This window comes from Mesitornis unicolor, unplaced genomic scaffold (genome assembly GCF_000695765.1).
Source record: "Mesitornis unicolor isolate BGI_N332 unplaced genomic scaffold, ASM69576v1 scaffold22537, whole genome shotgun sequence".
Classification (NCBI taxonomy): Eukaryota; Metazoa; Chordata; class Aves; order Mesitornithiformes; family Mesitornithidae; genus Mesitornis; species Mesitornis unicolor.
The window spans coordinates 23,300-40,950 of record NW_010197388.1 but is presented as its reverse complement, the minus strand read 5'-3'; the positions used below and the strand labels follow the sequence as shown (position 1 = coordinate 40,950).

At 35.6% G+C, this 17,651-nt stretch overlaps 1 protein-coding gene across 1 annotated transcript in view; it reads right to left on the bottom strand.

Annotated features, from left to right (window-relative positions):
* CCDC172 (coiled-coil domain containing 172) overlaps positions 1 to 16,426 on the bottom strand; it is a 20,345-nt gene extending 3,919 nt beyond the window's left edge. The window contains exons 1-6 of the mRNA XM_010188798.1: positions 16,348 to 16,426; positions 16,015 to 16,100; positions 12,590 to 12,706; positions 10,982 to 11,147; positions 8,959 to 9,060; positions 7,921 to 8,023 (exon numbers count right to left, since the gene is read on the bottom strand). Of these exons, the coding sequence (XP_010187100.1) occupies positions 7,921 to 8,023; positions 8,959 to 9,060; positions 10,982 to 11,147; positions 12,590 to 12,706; positions 16,015 to 16,100; positions 16,348 to 16,426 (653 nt within the window). The remainder of the gene's footprint in view (positions 1 to 7,920; positions 8,024 to 8,958; positions 9,061 to 10,981; positions 11,148 to 12,589; positions 12,707 to 16,014; positions 16,101 to 16,347) is intronic.
* Positions 16,427 to 17,651: the final 1,225 nt, after the last annotated feature.

The following is a 17,651-nucleotide window of genomic DNA, read 5'->3' as shown; positions in this document are numbered from 1 at the left end:
GGAAAGAGATGTACCTTGTGCCAGACCAAGGATTAATGTGACAATTATACCCTCCATATGACTATGAAAAAAAGCAAATCTCTTAAAAAAAACACAAACAAACAAACTGAAAAATCACATTAGCATTTATCCCTCCATGTCCTTTGTTTCTCTTTTATTTTTAGCTTTTTGCTTACTTGGATGAGAATAAAATATATCTTTCAGAAAAGTCATTGTACTGGATTAACAGTGTGTGGGTACGTTGCAGCATCACAAGTAATGGGCTCTAATACGCTGCTGGAGGTGAAATGACGTATTTGAGAAAGGAGGTTTGGCAATTCCTTTGAAAAGTATTTGAGATAAATAGCAAAACCTAGCCTTAAATAGGTGGGACAACAACATCAGCATTTTTTTGGATGCTAGCTTGCCCTAGACTAAGCTCTGCTATCAGTGGTCTGCTTTCCATTACTCTTGAATGCCAGCAGTGACAAAGAGATGAAGAAGGAGGAGATCACTGAAGATGATCGATTTTGCAGCTTTGAAATGAGCACGGCTATTAAATGTCATTGGCATTTGTGGCTGATACGCAATCTTCTTGCATTTCAGCTGTATATGCAGAAGGTAAATAGGAAAAATAATTGTGAAATCAATACATGCTGGTATTATGAATTGAACTGACGAAAACAACGTTATTGTCAGACAGGTTTCTCTGAAAATCATCCACACGTTTATGTTACTGGATCAAGACTTCAGTAGCCCAAACTTGCATTCCAGGAATCATTCTATGTAAAGAAGTCTCAAAGAAGAAATAGTTTGTGTAGAAGGCAGGGTGAATATCTGTTTGTAGAACCTTTTCTTTTAAGTGGGGATGGAAGATCCTACCTGGTTATAGTTGGAGTTGCAGAAGGAGCAGACTGTCTCTTGTTTATGTTTTGCTGAGACAAGTAAAATATATTTTTTTATTTTCTTCCTTGTCTTTGCCTTGTTTATGACCCCCATTTTATTTTTTCACCATAAATAAAGGGAAAACATTAGAGTGTATTATAAAATGGAATTGCTTGATGCTGATATACTGGGCATAGAATTTATGGTATGAAACAAAGTTCCCGTAGAAGTTATATATAAACTTGAGAGTATGTATGTTGATTTTCCTGAATTTTATCATAAAGGTCAGGAGAAATATTTATCAAGGTTTTAAGACTTTATTGAGACTGAAGAAAAGTACAGAAGACTTTCGTTTATTGTTTCAAGTAAAACAGAGCTAACGCATTAGGGTCATTCAGTCTCAGTTCAGTACTGGGGCTTAATTCATGTGTATGTGCCTGAGAGCAAGGTTTTGCTGGGTACCTACACTTTGCTGACACTACTAAACAGAAAATGCTATTGATATAGCTGATGAAGTCAATAAATTTCAGGCTATTATCAATTGATTGAGAAAGGGAGAAAATGAGTGCTAAATGGAATTCAGTATCTCAAAACATAAGCACTTGAGTTGAACAAATAAATTTTAAAAGTATGTGCTTGATGGAGCAGAAATAGAATAAAAATTAAGAAAGTGATCTAGTAGTGATAATAAATGGTAGCAAGAAGATGAGACATGAAAATGAACATGATACTAGGCTATATAACAATGGGAATCAAATATAAATTAAAATAAATAGAAATATTGTAGGTAAAATAAGAAAATTTCATCATTTACTATTCTGAATCAAATGCTGATTGTAAAATACATAATTATCATTGAAGAAAGCTTGCATTTTGTGAGTGCTGTCAGGCAGCTATTTATAAAAGTAGTTCTAGGTCTTGAAAAGTGTGTTTTGTTTTGGTTTTTGGATTTACATTCCCCAAATACACAAAGCATCAAACTGCACATTTACGATTAGATTTGCTTTTATGCAGACAGCAAACCAAAGTGATACAGGCTGTTTTCCATAGGAAATGTATGAACAAGTTACACAGGAAAGAAAACATAAATTTGTAAGCATCAGAGACATCAAAACTGAAACGTGTTTCTAGGGGTCAATAAGATTATTATGGAAAGGCGGGGAAAATAAATATGGGTCAATGATCCTTCTAGTTCAAATATCTCGATTTTTCTCTTGTACAGGGGAAATGAGATCTCAGTCTGTATGTGTTTACTAGCAAGGCTACCGTATTGCTGAAATGAATATCTCTGTACTGTACTGTTTTGCTTTGTGTGTACTATATAATTTTCTCAGAGCAAGAAAGGATTTAGAAATGTCCTTGTTTCCTTCTGCATTATGGGCTTTCCTTTCTCTGCACATCTTACAGGTTGAACATATCTTTCTTGAAAAGTAGGTGAAATATTTGTACACAGTATTCTTACATCCTCCTGTTTTTTGTTAGAAATATCTCTTGCTTTTATCTTTTTCACAGATATATTTATTTCTGAATTCTACAGTTGTATTTTGATTACAAAGTGTGTTCAGGCCTCTCCTCCTTTGCTTCTAGGTACCTATTATTGCAGTCCTTAGTTGCACATAAACTTGCACTATATATAATTACATTTCTCCCCTTTTCTAGTTACTTCAGTCTACAAGGTCCAGAGTGTTTCAGTCGTTTTACGCTATTGTCTTTAAACAATTTCTTTTCTAAAGTCATTATTTAAAACATTAAGAAAGACCAGCTGTCACTATAGTTACCTTCTTCCAGCCCCCAAATTTCTTTTTTCAGAGCTATTAGTTACAATTAGTAATTTCCTTACTCACTTAAGAACTTTAATATAGCTTCCCCAGGTTAACTGGTAGTTTCCCATGCCGTAAAATATCAAATACTTTGCTAATGCCTAGATGGATGGCATTTGCATTTTCCGTGACTAACAAATCAGTTGTCTTATCAAAGAAAGATATCATTACTTGGGTTTGATCTACTTTTTGTAAAACCATACCACAATTTATAATGGAAAACTATTTTAACATAATTCAAACTAAAATAGTTCCACTGGGCACAGCTATTAAAAAGAAAAGCTTAAAAACTTGATGTGGAGATTGTCATTAAAAAACTCATTTTGGACCACATATATTACTCCAGAGATTGATATTTCCTGATTATAAAATTTAACATAAAGTTCAGTTGAAAAAAATTTTTAAACCACTAGAATGGTGGTTTTAGACTCCGTGGCCTTAGGCAGGCTGTTGTTAGTGTGAAACATTTGTTCAGCTCTAATGAACATGTTTCCTGTATGATTTGTATGGAAAAAAAGCATAACTTTTTCTTCATAATATTGGTAATGGAGTTTCTTTTTCTGTATTATGAATTGTAAGAAGAAATACTATATTTTTAGGAATTAGGCAAGTACACAAAGTCTTGAACTATTTACAAAGTAAGCTGACTTCATGCATTTCCCTTCTGCTACTGCTTTTCTGAAGTAGAACAGCAATTCAGGTTTGAAAGAAACAATTTATCCTTGCTCTATCTTTAGAATAGTGTGAAAAATAACAATTCTAGGTAGAAACTCTCTGTTCTTAGTCTAAATAAAATGTAATTAAAATTACTTCTAGGTCCCTTTACATAAGACAACAGAAAAATTATAATTAAAATTTGAAAGAAGATAAATAATTAATATAGTAAGTAATTACAATGAATATAATAGAGAAATGGCATAGATAGGAATTTACTGGTATCAGTTAGTTTCTGCTTGACTCCTGTATTGTTCCACTTAAGTGATGCCACTTGCAATATGCCAGCGAAATGTGACTCCAGAGAGCTGATGCCAAAGTTCTTACTGTTTTGTGTTTGGGGTTGGCATTGGCAGAATAGATTATTAAAATAAGACTTTTGATTTTAATTGCAGACCTCTTCTGAAAAAAAAAAAAAAAAAGAAAAAAAAAAACTCTCTTTCCTTAAAACTTTTTTTTTTAATTGCAAACCTCTTCTAAAAAAAAAAAAAAAAAGAAAAAAAAAAGCTCTCTTTCCTTAAATATTTCTCTGAATTATGCACCTGTATCATGAGATTTATGATTTCCATGGTGCTTAATTTGAGGAAGAGTGTACACTGTCTTGTCCATAACCATACCTGTGCTTAACATTCACATTTTGGTTAGCTTCTTCCTGTACCTGATGTGTATTAGAGCAAGCCTATAACTGCAGCACCAACAGCTGTTGGAATTACCAGTGTGTGCTTCTCATGACCTTTTGTAATCCTTTGATGGATCTGGGAGAAATTTTATGAAACTGCAGACATGGTATAGGGCATTTTTCTCAGATCAAAGATGAATTGCTGTAATATGAATTAGCTGGCTACACTCTTCAGCTGAAATGCAATTTACTTTAAGATATATGCTTAATTGTAATGAAGATTCTTGCCTTGCCAGCTACTTTTGATATTGATTTTTAGGCTGGGACTAGGTATGTGATATAATAACAGACTTACAGGGTGGTTTGGGAGTTACATATATCAGGTTATTGATGCTGACTGTCTCTCACATTTGTTCTAAGGAAGCATTAAAAACATTGGTATTTTCACCATTTAAAGAGTGGTGTGGTTTCCTGCTTTGTAAAAAAAAATTAAAATTTTGTACTGATTTAATAGAAAAAAATATATATTTTTGATCCATGTTACTTGTGTCAAAACAGTCTACTCTTTATATATACTAAAATTTTATTCTTGTAATAGATTATGTACAGGGGAAAAAGGCTTATCTTGTTAGGCTAAAAAGGGCTGTTTCTCAAACACCTTAGGTTCAGTCACATTGACTTTAACATGACCAAAACAGATTCCCATGAAGATATACACTGGTGTATATATAAGATTGCATTAATTGTGACTTCGGCTGCAAAAGGTCCTTTGCAAGTGCCAAAGGTGTATCTAGACTGTCATGAGAAATTCCTGGTTCACCCCAGGTGCCTGGTACTTTAGTTTTTGTCACTGACGCTACATGAATTCTTTATTCTCAGATTCTCTTCAGAGGGCACCCACAGAAGCGGATGCTCAAGGATCTGCTCCAGAGAGACTATAGGCATGGACTGCATCAGCACGTGCTCTGCTGCAGCAGCTGTGGTCCCTCAAACACTTCTGTGGCACATCACAGGGTGTGCAACACACGTGCTAGGTGGTGTCATTTTCATCCAGTGCTCTGCTGTGCTAGACATGACTCCTTTAAGTATTTAATGCGTTTTGAATGGACAATATTTCCATGTACATGACATTGTATCTTAATGTTACAGAGACACTACAAAGGAACCAGAGCAGACATGATCTCACCAAATGCTAGGCAGCATGGAGATGACTGATTTGTTGTAGATAATGCTGCCTCTGAGCAGTGTAGGCACAAGCCAGTGCATATGTATTGATCTATGGGCTGTTTCCTCCCCCTTGTGCAACCCACTTGATAATTGGTTCACTGGATAATTCAAACTGGAAGAGATGTCAGAAGGTCATCTAGCCCAATGTCCTTCTCAAAGGAGGGTCAGCTACGAGGTCAGACCAGGTTACTCAGAGCTTTATCCAATCAAGTCTGAAAACTTTCAAAGATTAAAACTATTCAACTTCTATGGGCAACCTTTTCCTTCACTATACTATCCTCATGGTAAAAAGTTTCTCCTTAAATTCATGGTAAACCCCTTTTGTTTCAACTTCTGCTTTTTGTCTTTTATACTCCCACTGTGCAGCATTGTGCAGATCCTGGATACATCTTCTTGATGACTTCTTTGTAGGTACTGGAGGGTGATCAGGTACCTCCAGGGAGTACCTGCACTATTTATAGCATATAGTACTTTAAACTTCCTTTCATTCTCTTAATTCGGGAGTCCAAACCAAGAAGTGATGAGTAGGTTTTGTTAAAAAAAAAGAAAAATAAAAGAACTGATGGAGTCGCATGAGTCTGATAAGGTCTGGGATAATTCTGAACAGCACAGTGCTATGACATTTAGAAGTAGACAAATGAGGATTTTCTGCTTGGCTCTACCAGAAAGCAGAATCTTTTCGTGCTAACACAGAAATACAGTAACAGCTATGTTGCTTCTGGCATCTGAGTTAATTCAGGGCTATGTCTATCTATGAAGCATTGAGCTTTTCTGATAGAAAGCAAGTGCAATACAAAAGTATGATTTAGGTAAATTTGTCCTAAACTTGTTTCAGTATCAGAAATAAAAAGATATTTCAATGTAAAGAACATCTATTCAATATATTATTACACCTCAAGGAGCGCTTGCTTTTTGTGAGAATAGTTAGAGCAGTAGGAGCACTTTGTATTTTGCACTACATGCAATTATCGAATAATATAAGCTTATCTTGGCCATAAATGGAGGCATTTTATGAAATGAAAAAACTCTCATCAGTCTTCTTGCTTTTGTTGTAAATGGCACTTGCTCGTTTTGCAGCTAATAAAATGTATTTTACACACTGTTGTGTCTTCCACCTGGATAAAAAACCAAAGTTAATTTCCCCATATAGAAAGACAGACATACATGGATTTGAATGATTGGCCTAGGATCTCAGAGCAATCAGTGACAGAGCTGGCCACTTAAAGTAGTATAATGTTTGCTACTTCTGCACCTTATACGCAGCAAACCTGTTACAGAAAACTAATTACACCAATTGGAATATAAAGTGGCATCATGGCAGTAAACTACTCCACGGGAAGTACGTTATTTAGAAGGAAGTTAACCACCTCATGTATCACAAGCCCTAATATATTACAATGGAATGAATAATGTAGAAGAGTGAATTATAACATGCTGTCTTACAGAATCACTGCTGTTATTATTATTTACACTGTGTCTTCCATGTATATGTTGAATACAAAATTTTTGCTACTGTATGCAGAATTGTGAGCTAATTAATTTTTATGCTGAGGGAATTTTGGCCATGTCTCAACACCATGTAAGAGGTTGAAGAGAGTTAGTAATAAGACTGATATATCATTTTCTTTAAGGAAATTGCATTCAGCAAAAAATGGACCATTACCAAATCATCTTACAGAAAAATGCTCAGGGTTCTCCGCAAAATATTATTTTCCCATTGAAAGTTTTCAGAAAAAAAAAACCCTGATATTTATTTGTTTTTGTCAAAAACTCAGAAATGTATAGGAAAAAAAATGTGATGGTAACAGGAGTTGTGTTTCCCCTAACAATTTCTGTTAGAGAATATTTCGGACCAGCTTTTCCAGGAGGAGTTCCTTTGCATTGTCTATTAAATATTTTTAAATATCCACAGGCACTTTCATTTGGAACACCATAAAGTAAGAAAAGGATGGAGAATTCTGTGATATGGGGCTTTCTGCATTGGAAGATTTTTTTTGTTGAAAACTTAGTTTTATTTTCTGTATGGTGAAAACATAAATGTCACACTTAAGCAAACTGACAAGAATTGAGTCATTAGCACTCAGTTCCTGGGGACAATATTCACTGTGAAGGGAGACTGTGCAAAGTCTTCTCTCCTGGTTAAATCTTCAGAATTTTGTTCTAAACTAGCTTAAAGAGAAGACAAACTGGAACTGATGGTAGAGGTTACAGAGAAAACAAATCTACATATAGTAGCTTCAATACAAGGCCCACCTGACCCAAGGAGGTTATTGTGGCCAATCCACTCCATTATACTCGGGCTCTGGGGATGGTTGTGCAGGCAGTCAGCAGACGTACGTATACACTGAGCAGTTCATCAGTACTCTGTGTGCCACCACTATTTTTACAAAAACTTAAGAACTGGCCTTCCACCCAGGGAGTAGTCTTCTGCACTTCCTCCCAGTGTGACTGACTGCCTTGCAAACACTTTCAGTTTTTAGTTCATTGGAGTACGCATGTAAGGGTGAAAGGCTGCAATAAACAACAGGAATTTGTGTTCTGTAGTAAAAATGAATGATTCTTCTGATTTCAAAGGAGCATTGTACAGGAAAGGTAGAATACTCATTGCCACCAGGACTAGTCTGTAGTTACAGATCTAAAATGAATTTGAAGAACTTACTACTACGAGACTCTTACCTTAAACATTCAGGATCAGTCTGAGGTTTTTCAGTGACTTGGACTTTTTCTGCTTCTAAATCTTTTGTCGTTCTTTCAGCCTCCTTGATTACTTTCTCAAGGTCTAAACATAAAATAACAATTACCTTATATTAATCATCCATATTCAATGACTTCCTACACTTTCTAAATTTATCTTTCCTAATATTTCTTTGCCAAACTGCTTGTAGGGTAAAGTCATGACAAAGAATATGAATTATTTTATTATTGTAATTGGTATGCATGTTGCAATCTTCTAGAAAATTTTGTTCCTTTTCCCAAACAATTTATGACCATATTTATGGCCTTTCCTTCTTAGCTCTCTTATTGTGACATGTTATTTATGCATTTGTAAAAAAGTTACTAAACCACTTCTAGATTACATTTTTTAATCCAAATTTCAAAATCATGCCTATGACTTGTGATCATCTTTGACACAGAACCTTTCTTTGTTCCCTCTGTATCTTTTCAGTTGTTTCTTCTATAGGGTTTCCTGTGTATGCAGCACAGCTTTCTGTATAGATTTCTTTTTTATGCACAGTCTTTCATACAGTAACACACAAATATCAATAAAGAGACAATAGTTGAATTTACAACTCAAGAGGTTTAGCACCTCAGCCAAATCTGTCTTCATCAGTCTGAGCCATGATGCTTGTTAAACATTTGAATTTTAAGGACATTGTTTAATTATATGGTAATGGTTTAAAACAATATTTTAAGTTCACTTTGAATCACTAAATTATCCATTTCAGTATATGACTTACCAGCAAAGGTAAAAATATCTTGTATAGGTTATGATTCAGTAGATCTACATACCTCAGTATGACTGATGTTTAAGATAAATCTTATTGGAACCCATATTTGTTTTAACCATGTTTAAAGATGATGTATTACGTAGTGTAAAAATATTAAAATCTTGTTTCTATGACTTCTTTTTCTTGAGAAAATGACAGAAAAAAATGTTCAGAAGCATTTGTCAAGCCACAAATAATTATCATAACAAGTGATTATCAGGCATACCTTTGAGTTCGGTTTGCAGGTTAAATAAAGACTGCTTTAATTCACTCTTCTGCAGCTGAAGTGCATTTAACTGAACATTTTTATGTTCCATTGACTCAATTTCTAAGACAAAAGTATATTTTAAATTAAAATGCATTACAGTTTTAGGCTTCATGATATAATCTTAAATATTCTTAACAACTTCTACCAATCTTCAGCTAGTCAAAAAGAACCTTAAATATATGACTAAAAGTGGTTGCATAAAGCCAGTTCACAGGAAATTATGTGTCATATAATGTGTTCATAACTGTGAAAGAAAATGTTTTTTTAATGTTCTTAAGATGTTTGACTTTTTTTTTTTGACTGGGCATAAAAAGAATTACGAATGTTTTGCTTCAGAGTTACTTCAGCTATAAATGAAGATGACTTATTGAATAGGTGGTGAACAAACACCTCTCAGCAGGACTAAAAAGAACTTATTTTGTTTGGTGTTATGGACATTTGAACCTGAATGTTGACAGCATCTGGAATTAATTGTGATTCTTTTCCTGACAACTGGAGGTCCTCACATAATTTCCTTGTTATGGGTTACTTCTCTCTTTAGTGTTGTCAGTGTGCTCAGGACTGTAGCAGACAGAAAAGCAAACAAGTTGTACTTCAACAAAAGTGCAATTTGAAAGGACGGAATCAAGACAGCAACTGAACCCAGAGAAGAATATTAGTCACCTTTCAGGTCCTACCTATCTAACCTTTGAGAGACCATTTGACTGATTAGATTTGTCTGAATATGTAAAAGTTAATCATTAAAATTATCAGTACCTACCAAACGGATTTTTTTTTCATTTGTAGATCAAAATCAGAGCCACAGAAAATACAGAGAAGTCACCACCAAGTACAAACTCAAATGGACAGTTACATGTCAGTAACTTTACATCAGATATTTAAAGTGCAGGCACTCAATGAATCATAGAATCACGAAACTGGAAAGGACTTTGAGTGGTCATCTCCATTCCTCCTCCTGAAGGCAGGATTAGCTGTACCTCTTGTTATTTCTGACAGATGCTTGTCCAACCCACTCTTAAAGACCTTTGGTAATGGAATCTCCTAAGGCAGAGTTTTTCATTTGTTCACTGTGCTTCTTAGAAAGATTTCTAAACACCCAACCAGAATCTCCATTATTGTAGTTTACACTAGATACTTTTTATTCAGTTCACTATAGGTATGGAGAACCTATTAATTTTCTTTTTACAGACCATTTAAGGATTTAAAGGGTTAAATATCAGTTTTCCACTGTTTTTATCCTCCATAGGCTAAATAGTCCCAATTATTTGATTTTTCTTCTTCTAATGATCTGGTTCTAGGTGGATTCTCTCCAGCAGGTCCACATTTTTTCTTGAAGTACAACATCCAAAACTAGATGCACAGTACTCCAGCTAAGAGCTTAATTGCCCTAAACAGATTAGAGGATTATTTTGAATGTCTTAGAGGTCAGAATTATGTTTATGTCTCAGTATGGTGTTGGCATTCTGATGTCATTGACTCATGTTCAGCTTGTGATCCATGGTGACTCCTATCTCCTTACTGAAGGATTGTTTTTCAGTTTGACTCTGTTCTGAGAAATCTCATATTCTGTATCTTAACAGAAAGATATAGTGTGGCAGTAAGACCACTCCTACAAGATATCTTTCAAAGCTCAAGAAATCTACATAGCTCAATTTGATTATAATTGCAAACCTAATCTAGTACACGATGTGTGACAGTGTACCTCTGTGCTGGTTGACATTAGACGTTGGGAGCTACTTGTGCAGGTCTGCGTCTTTTCCTCATGGGGCTGAGAGTCAGAAAGGACTGAAGAGGATAGGGAATAGAAGAGGCTTTCATTATGGTTGTGTAATGTGCTATATCAGATCACAGTCTTTTAGTTTAGTGCTAAGAGGAAGTTCCAGACAGCAAGGGAATGGAATTAAAATTATTTTGCACAGCTATATTTTATGAATTTGTATCCATTCTTGGGTAATCGAAGACAAAATAATAAAAGACTTACCACTTTTTAACAGAGCTGCCTCATTCTCTAAATCATTTATTTCAATCTTGACCTTTTTTTTAATCAGAAAATCTCTATTACTTGTTAGTCCATACTCATTGTTAAACTCTGTTATTTCTCTAGTAAAATTATATTCCTCTTCAGTCATTTTTCTCTTTGCATCTGTCTGTAAAAAAGAAAGGGAAAAATGAATGTTCAGGTGAAAAAAAGAAAGTTTTCGTTAAGCTAGGCAGACAGAAACACACTGTTGTTGTTTACCCTTAAAGTTCTAGTATAAATGTAAGATATTTACATTTCCCAATGTGAAAATTATCTACAACTCTATCACTTTGTCTGTTGATTTAAGCTTTTTTTTCTGAAAAAGTGAAAGATGTATTATATAAAAAATAATTAAAACATTTACAAAATCACTACATTATGTTACAGACTTGTGCCAGCAGTTTTTCTGTTCAACTTGTTATTGAAATTAGTAGGAAGTTCTGTTTAAAATCAGTATCATAATATGACCTCTCTTTTTTTTAGATTCATGTTAAATGAAATAAAGGTGGTGTTTATTCCTCTGCAGAATGCAGACTTACTTTAACTCCCTCAATAACTACCAAGGAAGCTATAGTCAATAGGTAGTCAATGTTTCATTTTCTGGAAAACAGATTCTAAAGTGAAAGGCAATATTAAAGTCCTTTAAAAAAATCTTAACCAATTGCTAAATCAAAAAAAAAGAAATGACATCTTTATACAGAAAGATAGAAATGATAACCAGCATATCCAGCTTGACTGGTTGCAATTAAAAGACGCTTCACACTTCTTCAAAGGATATTTAGCTTTCATAGCTAAATATTTTCTTCTGTGATACTTAATATTTATTCTTTCTTTCTGTGTATAATTAGGACTGAGAATGCTTTGGACGCTGAAGAAATATTACTTAATTAAAAAGATATCTGCCTAAAGATTTAGTGTTAATACTGGTGATTCATGTTTAAACGTTTAATATTTAAAATTCTGCTCTGCTGATTTGAAGTACAAAGAAGAACACTCATCCGTGGTGTTTCTTAGTATCTGCAGATCCACAATGAAGTAAGAAGAGGGCAATAGTCAAGTTAGCACAAGGGAGAACTGTAAAGTTTGTTGTCTGTATAAGTTGCAATTAGATACCTTTTAAAAGGTGACTAGGTGTGTTTAGCATCAAAGAGATTGTGTGGTGTATCAGGATTCCTAAAATGTGGTGTTGGCCTCCCTGAGTTTTTCCTTTGATCCTTCTCAGTGTTTTATTGTATATGAAACAGTCTAATTAATTTAAGGTGAGACTTTCCTTGTTTTCTTCTATAAAGGAAATAATATGGCAGAATAGCTGTTCAGTCATACAACAGCAAATATTAGAAAATGAAGTCAAGAATGTTAAATCACCTGTGTAGATAACTTGCAGCATATGTAACCTTAGATCACAGTTTAAATTAGAAGTGAGAATTTATCTAAATTTACATTGTTAAGTATGCTACAGAAAAAAAAATTACAGATTCAAAACATTACTTCTTCCATATTTTGAAATTTTATAGCTGACCACTCATCCAGTAGAAAAGAGCTGTCTGAATACCATAGCTGGAAACATACCAAGATTTTAAGAAGATTGCTTTTTTGATTAATAAGTTCAGCTTTCTGTTTTTCTAAGTTGTCTTCACGTTTCCTCATAATTTCTAAGTGGGACTGTTTTTCAAACAGATGCTGAACCTTCCAAGAGAAAAAAAAAGTTATAAAGTAAGGTTATTGTTTTATTGTTTCATATACTTTGATATTGTACACAAGGATCTTGGTCCAGTTAAAACACAGCTGGCATAGCTGCTGGGCTAGCAAAAGCATAATAACTCTTTTTTCCCCAATAATCTTCTACCACTAAGCTTTTGAAAAGTGTCCTTTCTTTAAAAGACACATTCAGTGTTGGTCCATCAATCTAAAATGGCATTTTAAAGTCTGTTCAGTTTAGGAGGATTTTTTTCATGTTAAAACCAGAAAAAATATTGATCACATTGGGTATTTTACCCAGTATAATAGTGTCCTCCATCTAATTGTGTAAAGCTCATCAAGTACCAAATCAGACAATAATAGAAAAGGGACAGGAGTTCAACATCATAGTTCTGACTGAATGACTGCACTCATCATCAGCTCTGCAATGCTACTATTGCATAGGCAAAGGAGGATATGCTCATATTCTTTCAAACAGTAGTAGTTTAATGAAAATTACATTATTGGTTATAAAGACAGTTTGACCATAAATGCCACCCCCCCACCAAGCCTCAAACTTCTATTCTGCATATAGCTTTATTTTTAGTTTTATTAATTTTAAACAGTAGTTTATCTGATAGAAAGGTATCCTGTTCTACCATTGCATTTCCAAAGTTTGCTGAAGAGTTCTTCTCAATTTTCCAGTGCATCTACTGTATCATTGTTTAACCTAAGTTAAGATATATGGTGGGATAGACTATAACCGCAGATAAACAGGGAACAGCTAAGTGCTGAAGAATCTTAATGGATAAGAATCGTTCATCTGATGAAGTGGAGAAAAGGAGGTCAAGAGAATGACTCAGAACAGTAAGTAGCAAAAGTAAAGTTAGCAGAATTGTCCAGAGACTGTAAAGGCACAGGGTAAGTATCAGGAAGTAAACTGAATAGTCAGGCTGATACATGACTGTGTGTGTGTGCAGAAGCAGAAAAAAACCCAAATAATCGTGATACTACAGAGGTAAAAATGAAATAATGTGCAGATGAAGTGCATCTGATCAAAAGAGGAGGAGGGTGGAGTCAAATGCCCTAAGACTAGAATGTGAGAGTTGGAAAGGAAAGGACCATATTTTTTCCTTATCCCTGATATGTCCGGCATGCTAAATGTCCAGAAGTTCTTGCCTCAGAAATATTTATTTTACATATTCATTCAAAGAGAGTAGACGGTTTCATGCCACTGTATTTATATTGCTGACCATAACTAGTTGCAGTGTAGTTTCTCCATCTGTAAGAGGCCAACTCAATTCATGCATTTGCAAAAGGTTTAAGAAATCAGTGAACCATGAAAAGCAAAATGCTGTAATTTGGGTTCTAATTACATGCTACCTGATTTTACAGAATGGAGGCAAAGGAATAGCATTTTCTAGGAATCTGTGATTGACCACAGGCAGCGTCTGTGAAATAGATGTCAAACCACTTTTGAACTCAGTCTCATCTGCTTGGTCAGGCATAGGCTGCTGTGCATGCATGTGCTTGGATATGTATGCTTATAAAGAAGTGCAGTTATTTGGTGCAGGACAAATTGAACAGCATTAGCTGAACAGCATTATTTAATATTATTTTAAATACAGTACCTATTGTAGACACATGTAAACTTAATTCCTGTACTAAGAAATAAATTATTTTAAATCATTTCATTAACGATATAATCTTTAAACCTAAATGCAGTTTGGCTGAAGTGCATTTTCCCATTCTGCTTGTTTTCTGTATCATCTCCTATCTATGAATGAATCAATGTCAGATTAAGCAAGCAAGTAAAATATATTTTTGTGGACATCAGTCAGAATATTATTAATCCTGGTGGGTAAAGTACATAAGATTTAATTAGGAATAGTTCTTCAGCTCTTCCCATTAGTCATTTACAATAATGGCTCTACCCTTGGGACCTTCTATACCTACCACATAAACCTTGATTATAAATCACAATGCATCAATAACAAATTAGTACTATAAACATAAAATTGTGATGTTCATAAATAAATTTATGAGCAAGACTATGAAGGACTTTACCTAACAAGCTTTACCCCAGATATAATCTGTGTTGGTTAAATAAGTTACTATTTTAAAGTGCTTCTGGGCTCTGAGATTGTGGTATGCATAAATGCAAGCACGTGAATAACTGCTTGCATTATTATAGTCTCAATTTGGAACCAGTAAATATTTGTAAATGAGTTCTCTTTTATTTTAAACACCTTGTGGTAATCTTGATATTTATTATATATATTACATAGTCTTTTACAAAAGGCAGAAAAGCCTGTTTTCGGAATGATGAAAATCATCCCCAAATATTTATTTTCACAACTAGGTGAGGTAATCTCACAGAGGTTCTTGAAGATGTTTATTTAAGTGGTAGGATTCAACAGTTCTGACTTCAAAGGAGGCTCCATATGCCTTCCTGTTGTGCATACACATTCTGCTGGCACAGATACTTAAGAGCACAGGAGTTGATACTTAGACTTCATTTTCAGGCATAAGCAAATGGATTTTTAAGTCATTTGAAACCACAAATATTAATGGCAAAAAGCTCTGCAAAACTGGAAGCTTAATCTAAAAATATGTCTGTAGTTTTTTTAAATGGAAAGCATAATAAAATCTTAAAAACATTAAATAGATTCAGAAACTTTCCGGTGTCTTTGGCATCCCTAGAAAAACTCTTAAACCTTGAGAGCCGTGACTGTGAGCCCAGGCTCACAGCAAGATCTTTAGTATATGAGTCAAGATGCTGTGAAGTAAAACCAGGGAATGTTTCCACGTATTTTCTGTGAAAGGCCTTTGGTGAATGGCAGTGGGCAGTGAAGGAATGGTTTCCAGCCCTCTGAAGGAAAGTGCTGCAATGAGCACTTCACGGATCGTGAAGACAGGGCCGCTCACACCGTACCTGATCACGCAGTCTGCCCCCAGCTGATGTCTGCTGGCTGCCTCTTGTGGGTGGACTGACCTGACGTGGTGGTCACTCCTTGCCGAGTTCTTTCAGATTTTTGAAAGTGTTATCTGGAAATGTTCCTGCACCTGAGGTAAGCGAGTCCCTGAACATAGCCGGGGCAAGCCTGAAGGGTGAGATTTGTGAGAGGGGAAAGACATTGACAGACCTTTTTTCACTGCAGAAGTATACAATGTAGGTTTTACTTACACTGTGTTACTCAGTAGGTGAAGCATACTCGTTGAAAGTGTTTTTTGAATCTATTCCTGAAAGAATAAGTCATATATTTGTAAATATAATGTATGTCATTGGTATGTGTACTACAAGCATGCCCACTTACCTTAGATTCTAATTTCATTTTTGCTGTGCTCAGCTCTTCTTTTATTTGGTTAATTTTCTCATAACTTCTGTTTATGTCGAATTTAACTGCAAAAGAACAAAAACCTGTAAGACTGTGTGCTCAGTTTCTAAAAGCTACACCCTTATAAAAATGTGCCATTGGCAAGAAGCAGCCAGCCATGCTGCCTGCCTGCCGAGCTTTCACTGACAGAGGTCTCCTCATGACAGCATGGTGGGTCCACGTCCACCCTCCTTTTCCCCTGGGAAATGGAGAGTCCATTAAGTATAGATGGTGCTGCCTTCAGACCCACAAGATGGCAGCCATGGTGCAGACCTTGTTGGATGAGGCGCCTGTTTTCCCCTGCCTGCTTCTCTGTGAGCTGTATTTGCTGGAACAAAGCATCCAGGTTCATTTCTGTCTTCTTGTGGAGTCTGTGGGCTCTCCGGATCTTGCTGTCTTTGTGGAGGGTTGGGTGATTTAAGCTGGGATGCCCTAGAGGAAGGTGAGGCTGGGCCCAGCCACAGCCCTTCCCTCAGGGCTCAGTGCTCTGCCAGAAATTGACTCTGGTCTCTGTATCCCTGGGGTCAGGAAAGAAACCCCAGGCCACAAAGTATGAGAGCCAGGAGGTGGCTGAGGAGGAAGGGGTGACAGAGTGGGACGTGTGGGCTGTGGAAATTGAAGGGGAGAGAGCGAACCTCAGGCAGAGGGAAATGTGGATTACTGACTGAGGGACAGTGTAATGGCGCCTCAAGTGCTGTGGGAGCCCCCATGAGAAACAGGGGAGATGGAAATGAGCAGGCAGAAAAACAGCTTCGTAGGAGCAGAAGAAGGATATTTGGCCAGGCAGTAGGCAGCTGACTGGATGAATCTTGTCCAACTTGTGCCCATTTGTGGAACATTGGTTCTGACTCTGGGGAATTTTGATCAAACAGCTTCGACTTCATTTCTCTGGGACCACATGCTTTATACTGGTCTTGTGTTGTTCAGAAGCTGGGATTCTTTACCCTTTTTCTATGGAGTGATCACCATCATTCTTAAATATTATATATGCTCAGATTTGTCTTTTGAAGATTAATGCCTAACTGTAGCAGTTACAGATGTAGGCTAAAATCTGCTATCATACAGAAGAAGGTGATAAAGCTGACTACATAAAACTTAAGTAATGGTGAACAGACTCAACTCTGCTGCATTTCACTGTTAATGTAAAATGACGGTGTTTCTGTTCCAGTTGGTCTCAGTAAGCAAAGATCATAACTATGCTCTGAGCTTCTGCAGCTTTCTGGTTTGTACACTACTGGATGGTATACCTGAAAATGTAAATATCTAGTTGAAAATATCATTCATATTACAGGGTTTGATCTTACATCTTGAAGAGGATTAACTTCATTCCCTGCAGAAAATAGCTATGTGAAGTTGGCCTGTCTGAGTTGAGGCAGGAAAAAGCCTGGAGGAGTAGAACTTTATACCCTTCCAGATCTTTTAAGATTTAAAAAGATTAGGATTATTGACAGTTCTGTCTTGTTAAAGAGTTTTCCCCAGAGGAGATACTGTCTTAGAACAGACTGAACCAGCAAAGTTCAGAAATTAGAAAATCTTGGACCAAAACAAAAACAAAACAATATACATGAGAGTACAAA